At 41.9% G+C, this 26835-nt stretch overlaps 1 protein-coding gene across 5 annotated transcripts; it reads right to left on the bottom strand.

Annotated features, from left to right (window-relative positions):
* Positions 1-294: 294 nt before the first annotated feature.
* Positions 295-25457, bottom strand: ahctf1 (AT hook containing transcription factor 1). 5 transcript variants are annotated; one of them, XM_046032372.1, is made up of 40 exons: positions 25224-25457; positions 22606-22732; positions 22012-22162; positions 21701-21803; positions 20888-21068; positions 20461-20668; positions 19999-20115; positions 19795-19879; positions 19480-19630; positions 18997-19129; positions 18502-18683; positions 18302-18363; positions 16988-17116; positions 16715-16805; positions 16389-16478; positions 15992-16132; positions 15593-15697; positions 14373-14469; positions 14140-14263; positions 13975-14031; positions 13547-13693; positions 13163-13353; positions 12821-12965; positions 12539-12670; positions 12166-12313; positions 11731-11881; positions 11520-11621; positions 10824-10968; positions 10519-10734; positions 9525-10161; positions 9215-9403; positions 8541-8640; positions 8009-8130; positions 7570-7898; positions 5401-7260; positions 4676-4919; positions 4166-4336; positions 3993-4081; positions 3739-3827; positions 295-1532 (listed from the first exon to the last, which is right to left on the bottom strand). In XM_046032372.1, exons 2-40 carry the CDS (start codon positions 22724-22726, stop codon positions 1334-1336), a joined length of 7734 nt encoding a protein of 2577 aa, XP_045888328.1. In that variant the 5' UTR covers positions 22727-22732; positions 25224-25457; the 3' UTR covers positions 295-1333. The 5 variants fall into 5 exon arrangements, with proteins under 5 accessions (XP_045888328.1, XP_045888324.1, XP_045888325.1 ...); XM_046032368.1 differs by having other exon boundaries at positions 4676-4949; positions 25224-25456; XM_046032369.1 differs by lacking the exon at positions 25224-25457 and adding an exon at positions 24862-24988 and having other exon boundaries at positions 4676-4949.
* Positions 25458-26835: the final 1378 nt, after the last annotated feature.

Below are 26835 nucleotides of genomic sequence, written 5' to 3'. Positions count from 1 at the left end.
GTTTACAGCTACATGTGTGTCAACATTTCAGTGACTTGCTCTGAAATCAAAAAATTCTGATATATTAACCAGATTTACAAGGTTCCTTTTCAAACTGGAAGCCGCTGAAGATGGACACGTGTCTGACATGTGACCAAAAACAGCTATTTGTAAAAAACAATTAAAGGCGTGTAGATCCTTTCAATGGTTGAAATGGCTTTTTGGTCTGTCACTCCATCCACCCACCCACCAAACTAAAACACGTGCACTTTACACATTAAAGCTAAATTGAGACAAATCACTCAACACCAGAAGTAGATTAGTATTCAAGCTTTACCATATTTATCAAAGAGCAGTCATCAAAAATAAAGACATTCTACATACATTCATCAGAAAATAGCCTATGTGTCAGATGGTGGTTGCCATAAATTTAATTAAACAAGCCTATTAACATTTCCCAAAACAGTTTTAAACACCACCAAACCGCTGTGCAAGTCTTTGTTTCTTTCACACTATACAACATCCCCATGACAAACACACACACACAGTCCAAATCTGATGACAATAGTGCACAAGTCTGTGTCACAGAAAATCTCCCTAATGGACTGAAACTTTAAGACTATGACATAGGCAGTCTGATTAGATGATCAAATGCATTCCAGACACTTAAACTTCAAAATGAACATAATTCTTTAAGATTTATTTATTAACTTTATTTGGAACATAGCAAAAGACTATATACAAATGTATCAGTAGAAATATTTGATCTCCACTGGGTTGGTTGCTTTTCTGCTTAAATAGAAAAGACAGCAGGCCTCGTAATCTTAAAAATAAAAGAAAACAAAAAAACAAACAACAACCTTAAAATAAAAGAGAATGTAAATAAAACCTATTTATCAGAGGCAGGTACAATTCAGTCTCTCTGGTTTTATTAACGGGAGTTTCTAGAAGCCCACATTGATTGCGTTCCCTTGTGTCATTCTGTGCCCAGAGAACTAAGATGATTACGAGGAGCGCCGCAAAATGTCCAACACAAAATGGCCACAGATACAATATCAAGTGAAACCACGTTAGTACGAGCAGGACATGTAAACTCTAAAAATATAGTCCCCTCTCACACTGCTACCCACCAGTGTGTTTTGTCCCAAAAATATATTTTCATGCCCACACTGCTTGTATTTTATTGTCCTACAGGGAAGTCAATGTACAAAGACCACAGCAGCACTGTGAGGCATTTGAGGAAATAGAACCATCATAAGTTTAGGCATACACGTTTATTTGACAGCTTCGGGCCGAGTCGGTTCAGATCTTCTGGTGGCTGTCTGAGGTTCACTCGTTCAAACCACCAACATCCTTAGAGTTTCTTCCTCCGCGTGACAGGTTTTGTGAAAACGGTGTCCATTATGCGTTTGCGTCGAAGGTTCATGCTCGAGGTTGGGGCCTCTCCCTCCTTAACCCTCTTCTGTGCTCGCGGGAGTGGATCAGCTGGGCTGGGCAGGGGCGAGATCAGCTCCACCTCTGCTACAGGAGCCGGCTCCGAAACGGCTTTGGATCTGAAGGTGGAGAAAGAACAAAGTAAAACCTGAGTAGGGAGAAGGGTTGCAGCGATATCCGGTTTTACAATATGAAATGTGATGGCCATCATACCATAAACATTTGCTTATTACCAGTTTTGTAAAAAGATTAAAAAAAACAAAAACAAAAAAAAAACAGAATCTTTCCGCTTGGACTACCTTGTCAGACTGCAATCGGCGTCACGCGCATGCAGCAGTGTAGATACATGTCAAAGAGAGGCGACTCAACTGATCTCCATTTGCCCCGTAACAAAGTAAAATCACTGGCTGGGATTACTTTGGGTATCCAAAACGTGTGTTGTGCAGGAGGATGAAAATCCAACATGTAATAAATGTGGACGTGAATTGGCTGGGGGAACGCATCCAACACGTTTGCCCATCTCTGCAAACAACCTCCCTCTATGCAGATCAAAGTATGTGTCCCATTTAAAAAGTTAATTGCTAATGAACAAAAATAAAATGTGCCATCTGATTTATTTTCCACATTCTGGCTCTATATCTTGACACACTGACCCGATCTGACCCACACACATGCAAATGTTCCCTGCTCATGGGGCTGACATAAGTGAGTGAGTGTGAGTGACCATTTCTCACTATTTAAAGATACATTATAAACCAAACAATTAGGGCTGCAGCTAACGATTTTAGTATTCAAAGCTTCTACAGATCATTTCAACGTTTCATTGATGCACTTACAAGTACTTACAAGTACTTTTGCTCCCGGTAATGGGATCAGCTGTGCACGTTTATAGGTGATATTTATTGATCCTTTTGGAAATTCATAGTGTGTCACACAGCAAATATCAGACCAAAACCATCAACAGACCAACAACCAGACAGCTGCTTTACAAACACAAACATCACTGGAGTGCTATACAAGTTATACTAAAGGCTCGTGCAGACTACACGACTCTCAGCGTCGGCCGTGCTGTTAACACTACACAACTTGCCATCTTGTGACAGGAGTCTTGAAGTCGTTGTGGCGTTCACACTACGTGACTGATCGGTGACAGGGGGTCACACACTACACGAGCTGACAGTGGCTGTGTCACCCGACGCTGGTCTCCAAACCATGTTTTGTGAAGAAAACACACGTGAAATATGAAACTCGAAATGAGCGATCCTGCACACGAAACAGCTGTTGTTTGTTATTATAAAGATAACAGTTATAAAGACAAAGAATATGGGTGAAGGATGGATTAGCACACAGGTAGCAGGGATTGTCTGAGCGACACAGAGAGCTAGAGCGGAGTTAAAAGGTGCAGCTCCCAACACCCAGTTAACTCATGACAGTGAGGTTACAACTCACGGGCCAAAAAGGAGAACAACAAACACACGTGTGCACATTTTCAGCTGAGGTCTGCAGCTTACTTTGGCTAGCCTTCAACTCAACAATCAATCATGATTTCAGTTAAACGCTAAAGTTGCTGTTACCTTGTCTGTGGTCCGCTGGCAGAACACCGGCGCCGTCGTGCTGTTGCCGAGGCGACATAAGTTTCGTTTTACGGTGGACTGACGGTAACATTACAGAGTTTCTTGAGCTTGACATAATCACAATCTTTGGACACTTTCTTCTTTGTCCCTGACCATTTTCTCTCTCTTCCTCCACTTTGCAAACAGCGCCATTATAATCACGTCGTGTTCACAGCGTAAGCGCCATGTGCGACAGTAATAAATGTCTGTGGGATGCATTTTAGTAATTGATTTAATCGATGAATCTTTTCGGCCCTACAAACAATTACTCGATTTATGGGGAAAATAATCAGCAGATTAAACCAAAATGAAAATAACTTAGTGGCAGTTAGATACAAAACTACAACAGTAAAATCCCACTTTAACATTAATGCATGAGTAATAATAATCTAATGACGTAATATTTAACTGTACAACAGTGACGGGACATTTTCTGCATTGTATATTACTTAAGGAAAAGATGTGAATACTTCCTCCACCACTGGTGCTAGCATGTAAACTAACATGCTTTAATTATAATAAAGTTACATGCTATATATATATATATATATATATATATATAAAAAAAAAATGGTGAAATACTCTTTTCTTTGGCCCAAACAAACAGAGCTCAGTGCAAACTGATTTATGTCACTGAAAAAGTATAAAAGGTATTTGTCGTATCCTCAGTCTTAGGGGTCCATAAGATTTTCTTAGGGAAACGTGATCTTACTTGGCTGTTCGTTTGCCTGTTTTTCTGGATTTAGAAACACCTGCTGCCTTCTCCACTTCCACGTGATCTTCTTCTGAGGCAATTTCATCCTGGAAAAGGGTTAAAATGTTTGTGTAAACATGCTTCAAAGGCTGGTAACAAACAGAAGACCGAAAGCAAAAGCACCGACCAATATTGCAAAACTGACTCACAGTAGAATACTCTTGGTCAAAATGAGTTTCAATCTAAAAAACAGCATAGACAGAAGAACTTACATGAGGAGCAACAGAGGCAACTTTTCTCCTGCTGCGAGTGACGGGCACCACAGACTCTTCACTTGGCCCAGGAGCCTCTGCTCTATGAGCTGACACACAGACATGACGCATGGTTAAAACCATCAAGGATAAATGGATGGTAAGGCATGCTGGTAAACGGATACACTGCTCACCTCTTGTTCTTCTTCGCGAGGGGGAGTAGATGAACGAGTGCTCGCCTGGATTAGACTCATCGGGTTCGGTGACCAGGCCATCTTTCACAGGAAGTAGCGAGTTAACCTGCTTCACTGAAGACTTTGTGCTCGTCTTGCCGGTTCTTACCATCTTGGTGACGACTACTCCTCCTGTATAACAAAGAGTTCACACTTATTTACACTAACATTCATGTCGGCACATTTAAACTTTATTTTGAGATGTCTCTCAGGAAATAAATAGTACAAAATATTAAAACAATGTGTCATGATAAACAGATTCCAGTGTGTTTCATGCTCCATTACAGCTTTTAGTGTGTTAACAAAGCCTATAAGTCAAGGTAGGGTGATGAACACCAGCTTTCATTGGGATTGTCTCAGAAGTACCTGTAGCATCACGGCCATACTATCATGAGTTTATTTTATTTATTTATTTGTTTTGTATTATTAAATGCAGTTTTAATTCCGGCCCGTATGCAACCTCAAACCTACCTTCCTGCTTCTCTTCCTCATCCTGAAGCCTCTTGATGAGGGCGTCTGCGACAGGGGTTTCAGAATTCACCTCCAACGGCGAGTCCAGTAAGGGAAGGTCTTCCTCAGGGTAATCCCAAAGTTTGTTTCTAGTTGGTCGAAGGGAGTTGGTGCGACCAGCATTGCTGTTAAGTTGAGGCTCAAGTAGAGATTCACCTTCTGTAACATTTTCACTAATGGTCTCTCCTCTTGTCTTCCTTGCATTCTGAGGAAGTGATACAGGAACCAGTTTCACCTGCGAGTATTAAATGTCGTCAATGATCAGCAGTGGATGGATCGGTTTTATTAACGTGTAATGTGGAATAATGTAAAATGGACGACTTGGTGAGAGTTAAAACAAATCATTTTATGGAAAGTTGTGTGTCAAATACATTAGTCATTTAACTTTTTAATGTCCAACAAAAATAGCTTAATATTAAGCTGATGATACACGGAGCAACGGTGCTGGGCAATGTTGTTGTCTATGGTAATGACCTCTTCCCCCACCACTCCGCCACCCGCCCCGCCGCTATCCGTTCAAAACATAGTCGGACAAGCAAGACTGCCCAGCAACATTGCTCAAAAAGTTGCTCCATCAGCTTTAGATGATGGTGAACAAGCGTTACATTTTTGGTATGTTACCAACAGTAACATTTATCTTATCTGACAACTTTCAGCTTAAGTAACATGGAAAATTGAATCCTTACTTGTGGATAAATGTTTAGGGTAATCTGGTTGGACTGTCGAGTGGTCCTGCCGGGGCTGGAAAGTTTTTTGTTCTCCTCTTCCTCTCCCAGCGGAGCCAGCTCTGACGATCCCGTTTTAGTTTTCCTGGAGTTGCGTTTGTGAGGGGATGCAAAGGCCTCCTCCTTCTCTTCTTTCAACATCTCTAACGGTGTTGATACCACCTCACAGCTACTCAGGGTCCTCCTGCTGGACCTCCTCGGAGTGTTTCCCTGAGTGGCCCTGCGTTTGGCCGGTGTGGAAGTCCTGGAGCTTGTCTGTTGAGAAACCTTTGTATCTGTGACCTCATCTTCTTTGATATCAACCTCTGCGGCTGCAGACACCTCCTCACTATTACTTTGGGATTTCTGGCTGATCCTTGTTGAAGCGGTCCTCTGGGAAACCCGCCGTCTGGCTGGAGAAGAGGCCTTGGTTGATGTAACTGCAGTGTCATTATCAATGGACTCCACCTCTTCAATCTCATCTTGAGGACGTTCCGGCTGAGCATTGCGAGTACTCCTTCGAGGTGTGCTCACTCGGACTTTGATTTCTTTGTTCTGTTTAGTTTTTCTCGGTGTACGACTAGGTGAGGTGGGGACAAGAGTGCTTGTTCCTGCCTCCTCTACTTTCCCATCCTCCTCTGCTTCCTCCGGAAGGGGAGAGATAAAGGTAACTGTCCTCCCTCTTGTGGTCCTCCGTGTTGGGGTGGAGGGAGCTTTCTTTTTCCTTTGAGAAGTTGGGGTCTCTGGCAAAGGCGGTTCCTCTGCCTGGTTATTTGATACAGGTTTCTCTTCTTCAACATCTTTATGTTTTCTTGGTCTTCCCTTGGTACTTTTTTTAATTTCTTTCTCCATCTTAATTTCTTGCCCATCATCCTCTTCTGTCTCTGCTGAGGCTTTGTGGTCCTGCTGCCTCTCCTCCAGGACAATAACCGCCTCTGCACTGGGGGCCATTTCTGTGTCCATATTAACAGGCCCATTCTCTTCTGGCTCTTCCTGGTCCTCAGCAGGTGTTGGTTTATCCTGGTCCTCAGCAGGCGTAGAGGTGTCGTGGTCCTCAGCAGGTACTGGACCGTCGCGGTCCTCAGCAGGTGTTGGTGTAGCGTGCAGTTTGTCCTCCTCTTCCATCTCCTCCTCAGCAGCATCTTTCTCTGCCAAAACTGCTGGGAGAACTCCAGATGGAGTTGACTCAGAGACTGAAAGACCTGCAGGTTCATGATCTTCAGCCAACATTACTAACTCTGCTTCCCTGTCTTCTTTAGCAACCTGTGTCTCATTGTTTGGGTCAGCGTTTTCAGTCTGTAGGTCAGCGAGCTGTACATGTTCTGACACTGTTGGTCCACCTACATCAACTCCATCCAACATGTCCATCTCTTTCCTCTGGTCCTCTTCAGAGGTTTCCCCAGACACGGGAGGATCCTGATCGTCTGCGCCCAAAAGAATGACCTCAGGTTCGGCCACATGTTCATCACTAGCCTCTAAAGGTTCATCCACTGCTGGAGATAGGGTGGGAGGGTCAGAGAATTGCAGATCATTCTCTATAGGCAGAGTGTCAGCCTCTTTTTCCACATCCTCGTCCATATCCAGCATCAGAGAGAAGCCGCTTTGAGATTCAGACCTCGGGTCACCTGGCACGACCATTTGCTGAAGCTCAGGAAGACCCAGCTGACAAGGGTCCACCAGGCCGTCCTGCCCCTCCATGAGCTCCAGGGGTACGAGGAGAGTGGTAGAGGGTTTAAGCTCCATGTATGATCCTTGCTCTTCAACCTCATCTGCCTCCATCACGCCTTCATCTGCCCCGAGTCTCACCATCACCACCTCACCCTCCACGTCCTCCTCTACAATCTGTAAGGAGCAAACATGCAGAAGTTACTTGTTGATTTCATGCTGAATAATCATTTAGTCTATAAAACGTCAGAAAATTCTGAAACGGTCTATCTTTCCAGAACCAAAGGTGACATCTCCAAATGCGTCGTTTTAATGACCCAAAGTCGAATATCAGACATTCGGGTAACAACACAATATAAAACTAAGATAAGTAGCAAATCCTCATATAAAGAAGCTGGAAATAGAGAGTGGCATTTTTGAAATTGTTGCAGACAAATTCCACGTACTGACTTAATTGACTAATCGTTTCAGCTCTACATTTGTTACCTTCATCTCTGTACCAGGTGTGATCAGAGAGAACTCAGCAGCCTGCTGCTCTGACAGACTTGGCAGGAAGTGCGTGTGTCCCTGTTGTACAAAGACTGAATTGGGTCGAAGGGTTGGCAGCCTCCCATTACCCTGGACCTCCTCAATGATCTCCACCTCACTACCAGAGTCCTCCTCCTCCTCTTCAGCTTGATCAGACTCCTCCTCCTCCTCTTCTTCCTCCTCCTCAGCTTGATCAGACTCCTCCTCCTCCTCCTCCTCTTCTTCTTCTTCTTCCTCCTCAGACATGGGGCTAGAAAGCTCTTCACTGTCGTTTAGGCTCACAACAGCTACGAGACAAAAATAAAGAACAAGCAGTGAAGGAGAAAATTTATAAAATAGCACTTTAACAGTTGGAGCACCAGTGTTAATGTGCGTGTGTGTGCGCAATCTTCCTCACAGTGGGAGTCGGTGCCAGTTGGCTCGGAGGAAGTCACAGAGACAGTAGATTTTTGGCTGATGGACACTGGGGGAGCTTCAGCAGCTGCCTGCTTCTCCTCTTCAACCTCATATTGTGGCTCACTGGAAGAAAGGAAAGTGAGATCTTTTAACTTGTGAAAAGCAAAACAACAAACACAAGCAGCTGAAAAGGCCAGGAAAGGAAACAGGTACACAACATTTTCATAACTTCAAACCAAATTCCCATATTTATAGTGATATAGTGTAATGAAGGTTTGTTTTAATATGGACTATTCCTTCAGTGCATTTTAATTTAAAGACATACAAACCCATGGCAATCTAGGACTATTGCTCAGGAACCAAAACAAGAACCAGGTAAACCACCTGAGTTCCACACCCTGAGTTACCGAAAAGACACTTTGCTGAAAGTTTCAACCATTAGAGAACAACTACAAATCTTTGATATAGTATTACAAGATGGTGTTAAAGTGAAGAGTATCTAACTTTGGTTGTAAACAGAGAAGGTAACACACCTGCTGAAGGATGTCTGTGATGCATTGTGGATTCCTGAGCGGGTGAGTGGAGGAGACAGATCACTGCCAAACAGATGTCTCTGCACAAACTCTGTCAGATCTGCAGGCAAACAACACACAAATTAAGAGTCATTATCCATCTTCGACATAACAGTCACCAAACGACCATAACGATTGTTTTCAAATTGAAATTGCGATTTGAAAGAACGCAATTAGCTAATTGTGAAGACGGCGATTAAAATGTAGGTTAATAAACAGCGCATCTGACCCGTTTTAAACAGACGCAGTTACAAATTCATTCCGTTGTCATCCTTGTGTGACAGACATGCTCGCCAATCACAAGCGCCATGCGCCTCCTGTTACAGTCCTACTCACCAATCAGAGTGGGCACAGGGCGTGCACCTTTTAGGCAATGTATATATTATAGTATATATATTATACACATGTGCAATTCAATGTGCTTTACATAAAAATAAAGGTTACAACAACAAACGAAACTAGAGGAAAACGTGGAATAATGGCGTCAGCTGAACTCACACTGGAGTGTTTCAGCAGCGGAGCGTTAGCCTACCCTAATATATTTTACAGTTCTACCATTCCCCCAGAGTTGTGTCTAATATGAGGCAGTAATCTTGTAACTTTTTACAGTGTAAATGAATCATTTAAGAATGGACCTGTTGCTTGCTCCAGCTCCTCCTCTGGTTCAATTGTGGGTTCAGTGGCTCCAGATGGTTTCAGATTCTCAATGAACTCAGTGGGTTCAGTGGCCTCTGACTGGACGTCCTGTCCTGCGGCTGTTGCTGGTTGATCCTGATATCTGACCTCAGTTCCAGACTCTGTGCTCTCAGTTACCTGGTTACAAACTAGCAGCATACAAAATGTGTCAAGCAATGTTTCAGAGAAGTGTGCCGTGAATATGCACATGAACATTTTACCATACATTTCTGAATGAAATAAATAAAGCAAATGCAGCACATGAATTACATTGGTCGTGGCTAGACGTCTCCTCTTGGTCGAGAATTGCAGCATCTTCTTGTTCACCACTAGACTCAACATCCTGCTCTTTTTTAGCCTCCTGTTCAAGAGATGTCTCCATCACTTCCTCAAATATTTCATCATCCTTCACCCCTTCTTCATTCCGCTCTAGATCCTCTGATGCCAGGAGAGGGGTTTGCTTAGTGTTCGGTGAGGGCATTTCCTCTGCTTCTTCCTTTTCAGTTAGGCCTTTTACGTTCACCGTCACTTCCTCCTCATCTTTCACTGTAGCTGTATGTCCCTCTACTGCTTCCTGCTCCTCTGAGAGAGGTGCATCATAGTACTCCAGAGTGGTGTCTGTTGAACGGACAGACACCTGGCTGGTGTCAAAGCTCAGGTTGAGTTGTGCTTGCGTTGCATCTGATGGTCTTCTTTCTGCAGCGACTTCATGGAGGGAGGATGACTCGCTCTCATAGCATCTCAGCTGTGGTGAGGGAATACCACCTTCTGGAGGAGAGAACTTTACACGAGGTTGTTCTCCTCCATCCTCTTCCTCCTCAGCGGGCTGTGAGGACCAGGTCTTACGTGTAGCCTTGGATAGCGTGGGGCCTCTGGTCAGCAAGCTAATCTCACTGTCTGCTGCCATCTAGAGAGGAAAACAGAAGTTTGGAAGACAATTTCATTATAAAGACAAATCCACCAGCTAAACAAAGAGAAAGACCACTGATGAGAAAGAGGTGCTAATACAGACCACTAAGCACAAGTTAGGTAGCAGCTCTAGAGCAAATTGATCTGTTGATTAGTGGAGTATTGCATATTGTGCATAATAATCTGTATTGAAGAACACACAAGAACCAAGTAGTAACTACACTTCTTTAAGGTAACACGCTAAAACCCATCCAATGAGCTGCAGAATGTGATGCTGGCCCAAAGAGTGTTTTTCTTTTTATGTGCGAGGTGTCTCAAGAGTCATCACACCACTCCTATCTAGTGCTTGGTTTACCCCATTGGTCCATCGGATGCCCTTCACTGGTTCAGGAGATTCTGCCTCTTCATTGAAGGTGATCCGGGTCTCTTTGCTGCGGAGCGGTGGGGTGATGGAGCGTCCTGGAGAAGCAGAAGGAGTGGCGACAGGTGTGGGCCTCAGGCTGCTGCGCAGGATGGACTGGGGAGTGAAGGCTGAGAACACAGGGCCAGAAGCAGCCAAGGCCCGAGCTCGCTGAGAGAACCAAAACATGAAAAGTGTAAGAAACAAAATACCAAAATGCTCAAGGAACACAAAAAAAAACTCCTTATTGGTCTACCCACCTTGACCACCTGTGGTGTTTGCAGCAAACTGAGTTCAGGGGCCTTGCTGGTGCTCTTTGGAGAAACCCAGGAGCTGGGAGGTCTGGGAGGGCTGAGAAGAGGGCGAGGGGTCTGACACGAGGGGTGAACCACCAAGTCAATCAGCCTGGGTCACATTGAAGACGAGAAAAGGAATGCATCCATTACTTCAAGATGTTGTCTTAACAAAACTCTGATGTGCATACGTGTAGCTTTATGGAATATAAATATTAACATTCAAATATTAAGATGTAGATTCCTATATTGTATAAATGCAAGGTTTTCCAAATCAGTGTCCTACACCTTAGGTCAGTATAATGCATTTCGCAGTTCCATAATATAGCTTAAAGAGTTTGTTGCTGTGAGGTCTCTAAAAATATAATATATCAGAACTGAGAAAATTTGACTTTTACACTTTAGGAGGCGCCTTGCTCAGATCTGTCAACATTTATTTTAGAATCAATTACTAATAGTTAATTTTGAGATCTTTATAATATAAGGGTCAAACTGGTGTCTGGTTATAGTAAAGATTAGTCCAAGTTCAAAAAACACTAATTAAACTGTCCTGTGTCAGAGGAACATCAAATAAAAAATATTAAACAAGTGTATAATTTCCTGTTCAAACTAATATTTATGGTATGCTCCACTCAAGCTAACACGGAGCTCTTATGAGGGTACCTTGACTTTCGTTTGGAAGTCATGGTGATAGGAGTTCCCAGGAAGGGGTCAGGAAGGGCCATGGAGGAGCACTTGGGGCTCTGAACAGCAGCTGCCCTGGGGCTGGCAGAAACAAATTCGAAAAAGGTTAGAAAAGAATTCAATTAATCAAAAATTATATATAAAAAAAGAATTACCTCTGTGATACTATTTTGGTAATATTTCTGCTCACCTCTTGGCTGGGGAGGACTGTGGTGTAGCTCCTTTGCCTAACCACACCTCTTCTATCTTGGTCAGGACATTGTTGATGAAGCCAGCCCTAGACATCACCTTCTCACTGGCAGAGCGCTTAGTGATGGTGGACAGCGGCTGTGGCCGAGAAACTGGAGACAGTGTGTAGATATGTTAGTTATATTTGTAAATAATGTTTTTTTAAGATCATTTTCAGATTAAATTAAAACAACAGATTTAAAACAGACACTGTGGTTGCAACAACAGACGAAAGCAGAGTATGTAATATATCACTGGAACATACTGAGCAAGTGATTTATGTGAGTGTGGGTTAAGAAGTTTCTATTAAAATTTTGATACATCTTCCTACTCTGAAAACACGTTACCAGTTGGGTAAATTGTAACAGACATGAATTCAAGTTGAGCGCCTCCTTACCTTCTCTGTGGATGGCATATGTATGCTGGTAAGGCTTGGATCTCTCCATCGCCAGTTTCCTCTGGACTCTGGGCAAAACTTTGCCATACTGATCTAGTATAGAGTTCCTGGTGTTGGATCGTTCTTTAAGCTTTGGGTCTCGCTCATTCTAGGAACAAAGAACAAGAGATAATAAATCTTATGGAATTTAAGTATCTCTATTGAACCACATCATGAATTTTCATATTTGTACATTGTGGTTCACAGTTTAAATGACTAAATTGATAACAATTCACGAGTACATCCGATTGTGAATATAATATCACATACTGTTTATGAAGACAATTCTGTGATGATTAGCACAATACTTTGTGTATGTGTGCGTCAAACATACCACCAGGTTCATTTTGAGACTGTGGTTAAGCTGCAGGGCAGGAATGTAGTTGGCCTGCTGAAGGTAATGAACCATCAACAGTTCTCTGTTCTGGAGACCCCCTGTACCCTGGAGAAACTTCTCCAAACACTCCTGAAACACAAACCCAAGAACCACGAGTTTTAGGCATCTACTTTATAATCCAAAAACATACAGACAAATTAATATACGAGCAGAATAATGGATGGTTAGGGTATTACAAATCCCCCAATGTAACCACATGTTCACTCATATCTCTCCTACCTGTTCAGTGATGCCCAGGGGCAGTTTGAGCAGCTCCTTCATGAGGCCCAGCTCCTGGCAGCTCTCATACAGGAAGCCCAGCAGCTCACTCATGTTGAGGCGATTAGAGTGTTGCCGAAGTAAGGACCACGACTCTATAAGACACCTGGAAGAAGGGCATACCGGCTGGTTTTTAAAAGGTAAGATAATACATGTGCAAGTAAACTAATCAAGGGCTGGCATTGAATTTTGTTTCCTAACACAAAAAGCCATTTTTTTGTCCATGATTCACAGTTGCAAAACTATTTATTGAATGTTTCTACTGGTGTTCTTGCACACAGAGTGCTCTCCTCTTGCTCTTACCTGTTGCATAGCAGTACAGACAGGCAGAGTTTGGCCTGGGAGGTGGATGAAATTGGGGGTTTTGTAACATGGAAGTATCGTAGAGCCACTGAGTGTTGACCCTGGCACATCAGGGCTTGCAGGACACGCTCGTGCTGCCACTCAAACTGACACTGAGAGGCAGCTGGATGCAGCAGGAGCTCGAATGAACTCTGAATAAGACAAAAAAGAAAATAAGGTTTAAAAAGAGCTAAAACCTTAGAGAAGGATTGTATTATAAAAAAGGAGTCATGTAATAGCTGACGTTCCATTTCCATTTAAATACAATAGAGCTATTTTAACTCTGTATCCAAATTTGCATCCTAGGGAAAATAAAACAGCTGTCACGTGTCAATGTGTGTGTACCTGGTGGTCATGATGGTCCAGTAGCCAGAGGCCTTGTACTAGTTTCACCAGTCCAATAGGAATGGCAAAAGCTGTAGGGAAAGATTCCACTGATGCTCCCTCCTTATTGGGGAACGAGTACATGACGTCCAGCAACAGGTAAATCACCTGGGACAATAGGTCAAGGCTCATACAACCAGTAGGCTTCATTTACATCTCATTTACAAAAACAACAAGGTTACAAGATTGTAAAACTAATATGTAATGAAACAAACAGGGTTACAAAAAAAGTTACATTTGGGGGTTTTTTGTGTAACGTTAAAACAGTGAATGTATTCCCTTTTTTAAAAAACGGCTAAAGAAATAATCCCTGAATTCTTAAATACTGGAGCTGGCCAAGGCCGACATGAACATGACCTGGCATTTGGGCATTATTACTTGAAGGATACAATTGCATGTTTGGCAGCTTCATCAATGCTGTCCAGCAGATAAATGTCCAACAAGGCCTGTGGATCAAAGGTTTAGAATCAATTCTTTACATATTGTAAGAACTCAATTCAACACACATTGGTACAAAATAAATGAAATTAAAAATAAATACATTTAATGCTTACATGCAGTGTAGGTGGAGGGTATTGCCCTGTCCCACCCTCATCCCTTTTCCACAGGTCTGTCAAGCGTTCGCCACACTGGCCAACCAAGCCGTCAATCATCAGGCAGTCTGCGCACCACTTGCCCCTGAGAAGGCAACAGCAGTCAGCATTGGTTCAACTTAGACCATCCTCATCAAGGAAAAGGTGAAAACATACAAAAAAAAAAACATTTGGAATTCATTCACACTACTCACTTAGCCAGCCTGGTAAGCTCTTCTCTGCGTATAGTATAATAGTTGCTGATGACTGAGTGACTGTAGAAAGGCCTGGAGATCTGGAGAGCGTCAGCGTCTGGGGGGGGGAGAATAAAACTGAATACAGTGACATTCAAAAGTTTGGCTACCCCCTATAATTTTATGCAGCAATGACTTGAAGAAACACACTTGAACCAGACATTTCTGTAAATGTTTATGAATATTCTCTTATAGCATCCACACTTTTCTGGCTACACCTCTTGTAGCCATCTTAAGGCATTTCTGTTCCTGATTTAAGAATTTTCTCCACTCTATAAATTGCATAATGCTTCTAGTTTAAATATATCTCCAGGTCACTCGAGTCAGTGACCTAAAGATATTCAACCTAGAGCTGTGCGACATGACAAAAAAAGTCATATCCCGATAAAGATATATATCCCGATATAGAACATTTTTTGTAAATTCAATAAAATATCATGAGTTACTGACTTAATTTCCAACATTAACTTGATATTTCTCTGCATTATAAAGCTGGGGTAACTTATGCGATTATGGAGAAATCCAGAAACATGACATATACCATGATATAGAGTGAACAACAAAATAGCAAGTAATGTAATGTTAGCAAGGTTTTGGGTTAACAAACTGACGCTACTTGCAGCTGCATAGCTACCGAGAGGACTAGACTGTCCCAGAGCAGCACAGCAGCTCAGGACTGTGATACTCACAGCTCTCCTGCTGCTATAGCCAACTGCCTTTTAACGTTACCTGACACACACACACACACACACATCACGGCTGAAACTGATGGAATAATGTTGCGTGGCTCAACAGACTTCTCTCCTGTTCAGTATTATCCAGTTATGAGTAAGCTTCACTCTCCTCCACATTTGTTTATCCTGAACGCAAATTTATTTTCCATAAAACAACAGCATATGTGGAAGAACGGACCATGGTGAAGTTAGTTTCAAGTTGGATATTATTTTTAGGTTGGATGTTCGATAGACGTTGCATATCCAACGCCCTCGAATTTGCGACACAACGAAATAAAACGATAGAGCATAATTGTTAACGATTTTTCTATCGTCAAACGATAGATATCATCATATCGCACACCCCTAAGTCAACCTGCTTCCAACTTGTTTATTCACCAAAATTGTGTTGTGTAAATGCTGGAAACAAAGGTTTCCCAGATGATGTTTGAGCCAGCAACACTTTACCTGATCCTTCAGGCAGTAGACCGGTACGACAGAACCAGAGCACCACCTGGGCGTACTTGCAAACCAGACTGGACACCATGTTCTTGTTAATCAGACCCACCAGACCTACACAACAAAAAATATAACCAAAACCTCAATAAATAACTACAAATGACTCAAAACAACAACACAACAGATGCTTTATATGTTAGCTCAAAGTGTATCAAACTATAAAGCCGTGAGGTGTTAGATGTTATTTAACTGACATCAACACTCAGTAGACAATAAAAAAAACACTGCTATAGTGTTTCATTATAGTTTAGCACAAATAGGAATTAAAAACAGTGCTGGCTGTTTCCACTGACATCACAGGGAAATTTAACACTTGCACATGTGACTGTATCTGTGTGGATACCGCACCTTTTTGTGTGAGCTCCTGAGCTTCACTGAGCAGACAGTGGAAGATGCTACTGAGGTTACCGAGCAGTCTCTGACTGTGCTGTAGCAGCTGCATGGTCTGAGGGTCTGTGAAGTTGGATGAGCTGTCAAACAGCGGTGCACCTAGCGGATAAACAAGCACAAAAGGAACAGGTGTACAACATAAATTTATAAAACGGAAACAAAGTTGCAAACAGCATAGAATTGGGAGGAAACAGGAGGAATTTAGATCACTTAAATAATAAATAATTTACAATATCAACAAATGGACAAGGCGAGCATTTCCCATAGTTGGTAAATAATTCTGTACTGTAAAAGTCTGAGTTGGCATCAGTTAAATCAATGAATAAAAACAACATGAATTTATTTAAAAACATACAGATGCCATCCAGTTCCTCCTTGGTCTGGACTACTTTGTTCCAGGCCCAATCCAGGATGTATCGCAGGTTCAGTGCAGAGCCTGGCTGTTCTGTTTAGGAGGGACAAAATTAGAAGCATTAGATTTGACGGCAGGGCTGGTGGCTGCAACATGTATGCAGAGGAACTAAGTAAAGATTCAAATTACGATTTAAGTGTATGTCTGTGTAAGATGAAGCTAAATAGGGCAGCACTGAACGTCTTCACCACATCCTTGCCATCATGGGTGCAATGGGTTTGGGTAGGCAGTTTGAGAAACAATCTGACAGTTCACGTATGACTCCTCACCTTCTGCAGTCCACTGCTTGATACAGCCAGTGATCATTCCCAAGGAGCTGGTCTCCACCGCTGTAGACAAGATGGCATCCAGCTGCTCCTCCTAAAGGCCAAGTTAAGTGTAAAAATTAATATCAAAATGTTAGATTTACGCATTGCTTTGTAAGATTTTATTTACTGTGAAGTAAAAGAGGGAGAACAAAAGCGTCAACACCAGTGGCTTTGTGCGTCTGTGCGAACAGGTGGTTCTGGAGACCAAGATGTCGTGCAAGGACGTGCGTGTACCTGAGAGAGGCTGGAGGCCTGGGTGTCAGCCAGGCGAGATGAGAGTAGGCCAGACATGAGGCAGCGAGAGTAGCTAGTGGAGATGATGTCACTGGAACAAGGAGCAGCTTTCTTCAAAAAGCTCAGAGTCTGGTGTTAAAGATAATCGTGAGGTTTAAACAAGAATACGTCCCCATTCGAGTCATCTTCACATATTTAATTCCTACCTACATGGTAATTATTGCGTAGCCAATAAACATATCATCTCATGCTCATGCTTATTCAAACACAAGGAAAAGGCTATGGCTGTATTCGAAACCGCATACTAGGAGTACGTACTGATTTGGACTTTATGTAGTATGCAGTATGCAAACAAAAGCAAAATCTGCAGTATGCCAAAAATACCCGGAGGGTGTACCGATTTGGGAAAAATCTCCAGTTTACATCGGACCAGTCTACCTCGCATACTGTGTCCCACAATGCAAAGTGATAGAACTGTAACAACAACCGGACTGTTGTGTGGAGGACAACCACAGAACTTGTTTTACAATTTTCATACGCTGTTTCATCATTAAATCCACTTCTAACAAGTTCTGAGGCGAGAAATCAACAGTGTAGATTTCAAATGTTGGACGTTTTAGGAAAATTGTTGGTCAATCGAGAATTTTTCGAATGAACATTTTCGAGAGTCGAGAAGCTTTGCACGTGCGGCAGAGGTTGTGATCAACAACATTAAGTAGTTTGAAAGGAGACTCTTGTTGCTTTATTATCATCATCATCATCATTATTCTAAATAGACATTACATTATTAGTGTAATGTTATAGTTGTGGTTACATTACTTGCTTTTTATTTGCCTTTATTTTATATAATTCTTATTAATGCACCAATATACCAAAGCAAACATCTGCTACAGATCGGCTGCAGCTTTGTTCTCCTTATATAAGATTAAAAAAATAAAAATAAAAATAAAATAAACGTTTTAAGCGGTACTTAAAATTAAAATACTCCTATTGTTCAGATTTTGAAAACTGAAACTGGCTTAGCCTGGCCTAGCATACTGCAAAATAAATCAATTTAACTGTTTCATACTGCATACAGTATGCAGTATACAGTACATACTGCGGTTGCCAGTAGTATGTAGTGGGCAGTTCCGAATACAGCATTTGTCCCAATAATATAGAAGAAAACCCATGTAAACTAAAACACAGCTTGAAGTTTCCCCAATGTATTTCTATAGTCACATATTCATTTATTATAACTGCATTTGGATTTAATGGCAATGAATGATAACGTTAACATTTGTATGATGAGAAAAACAACCAGAGGAAACTTGCCTCTTTTTGATACCCAGAGCAGGTTAAGTGCACGATTCCAGAGTTGAGCAAGCAGGTAGAATCTGTAGCATGAAAGGAAGAACAATAATCTGTCAAATTATACTTCTACTACAACCCTGGGCATATCTGCACAACAAATTCCTGAGCGTCTCTGGCTAGAGTCTCACAGAGATTATTTTACATTCAGTGCTTACACCTACCAAAGTTATATGTGGTGGGGTTAAAGTACTGTTCTGGTGGGGGGCAGGTGAAGGGCAGGCCCCTGCTCAGGCTGCGGTCGTGCACCACCACATCCAGGAGGACGTGCGCAGACACCATCTGCACCACTGGGTCCAGAGACCAAACTGCCAGGTAGGGACAATTCTGCAGCGACTCCCCCATTCTGATAACAACACACAAGTGCAAGTGAAATGCAGTGACACTGAAAACCATCCAATCATAATAATCATTCTAATAACCTAAGAAAAAGAGCACACCATTTTCAATTCGTTATTATATCTAGGCTCACAAACCAAATATTTACATACAGTATACTACAATTTGTGCTGGTACAGTTGTTCTAATTGCCATCTGGTGTATTCCTTCAGCAATTACCACATTTTAAACCAGCCACATGTATAATCCTTCAAACATAGCAGGACAAAAAGGTTTCAGAAAATATACTATCAAAATAGACAGTTAAGTGGCCACTGTACCTTAAAGAGTCTGGCATTTGTGCGTGGTACCAACGGTTGATGTCAAAAACCCCAATGTATGTAGATGGAGTACCCTGACCATAGGCCTTCACTTGCCAGCTGAAGATAGACACACTGGTGTCTGGAGATGCAACTGAAAATGGGAAGAACTGTGGGTGAAGTGGACATGTAGATACAGTACAGAATAAAGCCCTGGATACACTTAACAATGCAGGATACGCGTGGCAGCCATCTTGCGAACGCGTAGTTAAAAGCAAGTATATCCAGGGCTTAAAAGAGGCAAAGAGTAGGACTGTTCACAATTAGGCAACAGAACAACTTTTAATGAGAACACATAATGGTATAGCTTATAGTTTTAAGATTCCATTTTTCTAATACGACAACGATGGCAATGTCAAAGCACAAAGGATTCAAATTTGATGGAAAATGCCAAAGCACTGCTCTAATATCTTCTACAAGTAGTCTCAGGCATAGCAGGCTTACCTTCGTTCAGGCTGTCATCCCTGTCGGGATGGGGTCTGAACTTCTCGATGGTATGGCAGCTCAGAAGGCGGGTGTTGGTGGCCTGGGCCCTGAGAGGGAAAGCTGTGCCACTTAACTCCTGACTGTAACGTTCCTCACAGTACTCCAGACCCTGAGCGACAGAACATTAAAGGAGGAGGAGGAGGAGAATAAAACAAGGAAGGTAAATATACATTACATATACTGGCACTTACACAGGACCTGCATTGTAAAAAAATTCATTAAATGAAGTGAATAGGCCGTGTATATTGTAGGAATCTTGTTTGCACTACAAACCTCATAGAGGATCTTCCCAGAAGCTAAACACTTCCTTTCACTGAAGGCCAGCTGAAGCAGATGGAGGCTGACCATATCTCCCTCACTGTGTGGGAGTGAGGAAAAAAAGAGCTAAGAAAACAGACAACAAACCAACCCAAAAAAAAACAAAAAAACAAACAAACAAAAAAACACTTTGCCCAGATGGATTACTTGTTGACTTACAGTTCCTGAGATGACTGGACAGCCCAGAGGTAGCAACAGTTCCTGGGATCATTTTCTGGCTCCTGGAAGGTGAAGGCATGCACCGGCACCCTGCCACCCTCTAACTGGGAGTGGTATCTACGTTTGAGAAAAAAAAAAAACAACAAAAATGTGTGCACATACAGTTATATGAAGAACATTTAAAATGTACCTATCAATGGTACAGGATTACATTACATTACAGAGGCTAATGAATTACAGACTCTTAATTTCTTTCTAATCTCTTCCCACTGAATTTTTAAATGTAGTTAATCCATGTAAAATGAAGTGTATTATTGTAGTCTTGCCAGCAAAAATATTTACTCGACATGACATATAGTCATTAAGCAATGTGGTCTCATTTCAAAGAAAAGGCTATACAGGATTGAAACCAAAACATCTTCCTGACTTTCACAAAATAAGTCAGAAGCAATTTCAACTCACTCCTTCTTTAGAGCCTTCATGTTCCACAGCTGTAAGTATCCATCAGAAAACCCCACTGCCAGCTGGTTGGTCCTGGAGATGTACTGCAGAGCTGTGGCTCCAACTCCACTGGGCCCGTTTAGCTGGAGACAAAGATGTCTGCCCTGTCTGGTGCTGACTTCTCTGAGCCTGGGAATCTCTGCAGGAGATTTGGTCACTACCTGCAGGTCTGAGTGCATACAGGAAAACACAAGAAAAGTACTTCACCTAAGGGAGGGGTCAATAATGTACCTTTTAGGTATGTAACCGTGTTTTTACCCTATGATTATAACATATGGTGTGCAGAATAGGAGAAACAGATCAATTCTCCTCCTTTAAATAAGGCCGTTTGTATGAGACAGAAGGCAAACAGACACAAATCTAACACTTCCACATGCTAGCTCCTCACCTGAAGCCTCCAGTTCACTTTGACTGCAGGACAGGTCGTCGAGACAGAGGTCCACAAGCAGAACATGACCAAGATCTGTTACTACGGCGGCAATGCCAAAAAACCAGCGCAGACTCTGATGAAGATGCTGGGTTGAAGTGCTTGCTCCGCCGTAACTCACTAACGGCTCAATAGCTGTGATCTAGACAACAGAGAGAGTTGAAAGAAGAAAAGACAGACATGTTCAGGTTTTGATGGACATGATACTTGTAGTATTGCAAAGAATTGGCTAAATCAGATAGTGAGACAGTGAGTAAGAAAGTTTAATTTAAATCCTAAATTGTGACTCTGAAAAAGGGAGGGACAGGGCTGCGCAGTGAGGGAGAGAGAGGAGCAAAGGCTGGCAGGACATTATGGAAATATTAATTAACTCAACATCACACTATATCGGTACACCTCATATACCGATATACTGCCCAGCCCTAATTGACAAGTTGCCGAAATGTTAACATGTGCTACGTTTATGTCTTGTTTTGTGTTCATCGTAAAGCAATGTGGATTAAGATTAGCTGAGATATGTTCCAGATTGCGTGCAAGGGTTGTGTTAAGTCGTTTTGCTTACAACACAAAGACACAATTCTTAATGTCAGCAATAAGAAATAAAAATCTAATGTCTTTGAGAAATATCTTTTGTACTTCTCACTCACTTTGTATACACTAATGACTGAACCAATTTATGTTTGCAACTCCACGATACTAGCCTTTAGATTCACAAGCATAAAACTCTCTCTACCAGTTAAGAGTAGAGGGGACCCTGCTGCACCGCCAACTCACCCTGCCTGGTATAACCACAGCTTTGACCACCCTTGACAGTCCCAAGTCATAAAGACAGAGCACGCTGCCCTCTGTTTCCTCAATGCCAACCAGCAATCCAGACCTAGTAAAATAAAAACAGTAAAAAGGAGTTGACATTTGATATATACATTTAAAATCTTTCTTTGTAACAGATGTCCAATAGCACTCATCACAAGTTTTGTTTCCATTGATTACAATAAGATTGTGAAGCAGTTGTAGTGCAAAGTAGGAAAGAGTGCGAATAGAGTCAAAGAGTGACAAAAAAAGAGATAGTGAAACACAGCTCTGACCGTTTGAGCCAGCTGAAGTCCCTGGCAGCGAGGACACTGGGTGGGTGCTCGCCTCCACCGCTGAAGCAGTACGCAGACAGCCGCTCTCCTGTCACCGCATGGACAACCTCCAGATGGGGGCCACAGGCCAGCCAGGCCAGCCCACTGCGGCCTACACACACACACACACACACACACACACGTGAAAGGTTAGGGTGTTAAGATCTAGGATTATCACCAAGGTAGGTTCCACTTTCAAGAATGAAACAGCACACAATTACTTAATTAAGGATTTTACCAGCCAAGTTAAATGGAGCAATGTAATTTAGTAAATCACTTGTTTTAAACTACACTGTTTCACTTGTGTAGTGAATACTTAAAGTTCTGACTGTAAACATGTTTATTAGAATATATTATTTTGACCATTTCTAAATCACTTAAGGTACTGCTTTAAAAAAAATGAATTTAAAAAATTTGTCACATTTCCCACCTGGATGTTAGAAACACTTTGGTGCATTTATTTCGCTCATTAAGTGAGTAGTGATGTGTTTAAACATTTGCTATCGTAACTAAGGATGGAGGGAAGAGGTCATTGATCAGTAGAAATAGGCTTACCAACAGTGAACTTCCCATGTAGCACAGAGTCTAAGGTGATCTCATCCTCTCCCAGAGCATCTACAGTCACTCCTGGGAAAGGCAGCAGGCTGCTGGTCACTTGGGCAGTCAGGTCATGCATTGTTCACTGTATAAACAGGAACACGGGATATACAGTGTGTGTTAGAAACAGCGGCTGGTCAATTTACCCTTCACAAGAAGTTCCCTAAAAATTCTGTAAAATTCTTGCTAGGTTGCTACATTATGTGTTCAAAATATATTATTATTTTGTCAACGTCACCTTGCCCTCGATACCTTCTCACTAATTAAACGTCAATAAGTTAAAGTAAAATTTGTGAAACCTCTGAACCCTTCCTACTCCATAAATTCACTTCAGGCTTTATCTGCTCAGACAGGGTTTTATAGTACAAAAGGTCTTTCTTTCAAACACACAGTTGCCCGGAAATGTACTGTCAGCAAGCTTGCTGACAACTGGGGCTGCAACTGGGTTTGCGTTCTAATCAACAACAAGATGACATACTGCTACACATCTGTTTGCAGACGCATGTTGGGATAAAGTGCTAGAATAAAGCACTATCTGATACATTGGTTAAAGAAGCCGCTGAAGAGTCCCTCTTATAATCCGTCTCCAGACTAACTGACATATCCAACGCATTTTTCTATTTACAGGTCCAGGACAACAACACTACTAAAGCTTAACCGTACAGTGAAGATGATGTCATCACTCATTCAGCTGCACCTTCATGACTTCTCGTTTCAGCAATTTTAATAAATACTAAACTTTTCACAGATCTTTGATTCACGAATCCAATTTACACCGTTAAGGCCAGCCAGGCCCCAAAACTTTGGCCCGCCTGTTTAGCTTAACCTCACAAAATCAGTATAGTCTTAAGACATGTTAAAACATTTTTTAAAGTAGATTTGCTTTTATGTGATGTGTTTAACACTAGTATCTATATTATGTTTTACCCTGTGGTGATTCCTAATTATTTTTTCTTTTACACATTGCTCGATAATTATTTATAATTAGATATAATGTGTAAAATACTAGTTGACATAAAGCTCTTTCTGATTCTCACCAGTACTGACCCAAGCCCGTAAAACTCCCTCAGCCTTGGTATTGTACTAGTGATCAACAAGATATCATCTCCAGCCACGTGGTATGCACTGTGGCGATTGTAAGGCCAACTGGACCTGAATGGAAATGTGTCAGTTTCCCAGTGTGCACTATTGGACACCACACTGCCCTCTGTGACCACGATGGAAAAGCACAGCGGATTCAAGTGAACTCCCGCGCAACAAGTCTGTCACTACGCAGCCACATGCCCTGGCGTGAAAATGGACATGTTGACGTATTATAACAATTACGAACTAAACAAGCCCAAGTTTTGCACTTAAACGCGTCGCCACATTGTTACTGCTATTGAAAGAACCAGATATTCACAACAGTAAATCCAGAAAAAAAATGCAGCTTCACCAAATACATCTAGTTAGCATTCACGTGTTAATATTTGTAAGGTTTTTCCTGACAGAAATTTGTCTCTCTCACAACCAAGAACGTTCAAATGTAACGTCAATCGTCAAACGCATGAGCCATGATATAGAAGTTATTGATATTTAAAAGCCAGGTAACGGGCTAACGTTAGCTCGTTCGTTAGCATCTGCAGAGCATAGATTAGCTTCATCAGCTGCAGTTGTTAGCGTGGAGCTAGCTTGACATGATGTAAACAAACAAACGATCGCTTTATTTGTGCAATTTAATGCACGGTTCTTTTAAACACGCGACATAGTGCCGACATATGAAAATATGCTAATGTCATTTAGTGCTGAATAATGACTGATTAACTGCCTTACACACTTTCCTTGGTAATTTAGCAGGCTACCCAGTTAGCTTGCAAGGTCATGCAGGATTACAGTTTACCCGAGTTCACCGTTAAAGTTAAGCTAGCTAACCTTAGGGGACGGCAACAGTTAATTCACTGTTCAGTTACTGCATTTGTGCTTCATCAATCAAGTCACTACAGCGCTGACTAACACTTAATGTTAACCCTAAAGCTAGTTTAATCATCCGGAGAAGAACTCCGGGTTGCTAGCTAGTGTAGTCTGATGTGCGTCGTTGCTACTTTGCTAACGTAAGCTATAGCGATTGCTGGCGTAGATGTTAGCTAACGTTAAGCAGTATTTAGCGTTACGTTAGTTTCTCCGCGACCCACTTTTAGGCTAACAACCAGGAACAACCTTAGCGTTAGTATTTACCCTGACAGCCATCGTCATACTACAATACCCTTGTCGCCGAAGACGAGTCTTGTCTTTGCTTGAATCTGTGAATTTAGCTGGGTAAGGTTACAAGTGATTGAGGTTGCTTTAGCTGGAACAGTGCAAACTTACTGTGGTGTAGTGCGACAATAGTAAACTAACTAGCTTGTAGCTACTGGCAACATCACGGTACAGTTGGCCTTCGTCATAGACTAGTCACGTTTTTACTGTAATTCTTTTGGGGGAATTTAGCCAGTATTAAGAGAGTTTAGTGGACTAGCCTTGCTAGCTCTCTCCCAACTACACTGGAAAACGTGATGCAATGTGCCGCTAGCTGCTACCAACGTTATCTTTACACCTACCTGACTGCTGTTGGCGGCTTTATCAGAGCCACAAATGTTTTGTTGTCCGTGTCGAATCTCCCGATCCCTTCTCTCCTCTGTCATAATCCGCTCCTTTTGAAAGTACAACTCATGCGTAGAGCCTATGTGCGCTTCAACTGACTTAACCAGCATGCGATGCTCCCTCTGACTTCAGGCGTCTACACCTCAAAGCGCCATTTCCACGGTTAGAAAGTGCTCGCTACGTTTCTTCTTCTCCGGGGCTGGGGCTGGGGCTGGGGCTGACAGAATAGGCACGCCGATGGCGTACTGCTGCCCCTCTCGGTTTAGGGGTAGTTTCTGCCTCAATGCGAAAATTATTTTGTTCAAAAAATGTTAAATGGGCCAGACCTGCTACTCTTAATGCTACTTCCCCACCAATCATAGACATCATTGCAAAGGGGTGATATTTACACCTGCACACATTTCCTTCTGGTTTATCTCAGTCTTTGTTCACAATTGTCTAGTGTACTGGTCCACTTACAAATAAATACTAAAATATATCTACAGCCTAAAATCATGTTCAATGTCTTATTGGTTTTAAGGGCCCACATCATCAATGGTTTACAAGCAAGATATTTGAGATAGTGAAAGAATAAAATCAAATTAACAAAATGTTTGTATTGTTTGCATGCATAAATGTGACCCTACATTAAGTATACCAACTATACACATATAAAATGCCTGGTCTATTTGGAGATTTAAAAATTTATTTCTTAAGTAGTGAAGCCACATCTAGAGTCAAGGACAAGTTTATTGTCATGTGCAGTCAAATGTGAGAACACATTTTTTACAGGAAATGTTATAAGCATGTTTATAAAGTCAAAGGTTAAGACTAAAATAAACTAGGGAGCTTCTCTGTAAGTAAAATGAAACACTTTACACATAATATATAATCAAGACAACAACAATTTAGCTGCCCAACATACATCAGTGAAAACAGACTGGTAGAGCAGAGTAGGATGCCAGTCTAATGGCATCATAATATGTTCATGTTGGCAAGTGGCAAAATACTGAAGAAAAGGAAGTGTGCAATAAAAATAAGTACTGTGGGGCAGCTCCAGCTCATTCAAAAAGTGACAACTAGTGTACTCCCTGGGACAAGAAAAACAGATCATATTACTTCTATACAAGCTTCCCATAAAATAGACTTAACTTATGATCACAGTGGTGCAAAAAACTAGACAAACAAAAATGCCTATCTGTGCAGCATGTAGTGCAGAGGAAGAGATGAGTTATGTTTCACTGCCCAGTAGTCTGGTGGTATGGCAGCAGATACTCTTGTACTGCAAACGGCAACAGGTTGAAAAGTCCTTGGCAGACATAAAACATAAAATGGATCTACTTCAGGTGGCGCAATGAAAGATTTACCCCTTAAAAATACCTAACAATAATAAAAAAAATAGATTGAAAACAATTCTCAGATGTGCTGATGTTGCCATCATGTGGTTTCTTCTCAGCACCCCCCATCCCTCCTTTTTGGACAGTGGTTCTTCTTATGGTGATTAATGGACCTCTGCAGAGGTAATGTTTCAATTGGCTGTGTCCATACAGTGTAATCTGTTAGATGAAAAATGAGTAGTTCCTTTTTAAC

This window comes from Micropterus dolomieu, linkage group LG20, assembly GCF_021292245.1.
Source record: "Micropterus dolomieu isolate WLL.071019.BEF.003 ecotype Adirondacks linkage group LG20, ASM2129224v1, whole genome shotgun sequence".
NCBI classification, from domain to species: domain Eukaryota; kingdom Metazoa; phylum Chordata; class Actinopteri; order Centrarchiformes; family Centrarchidae; genus Micropterus; species Micropterus dolomieu.
This window is presented reverse-complemented; position numbering and strand designations above follow the sequence as displayed.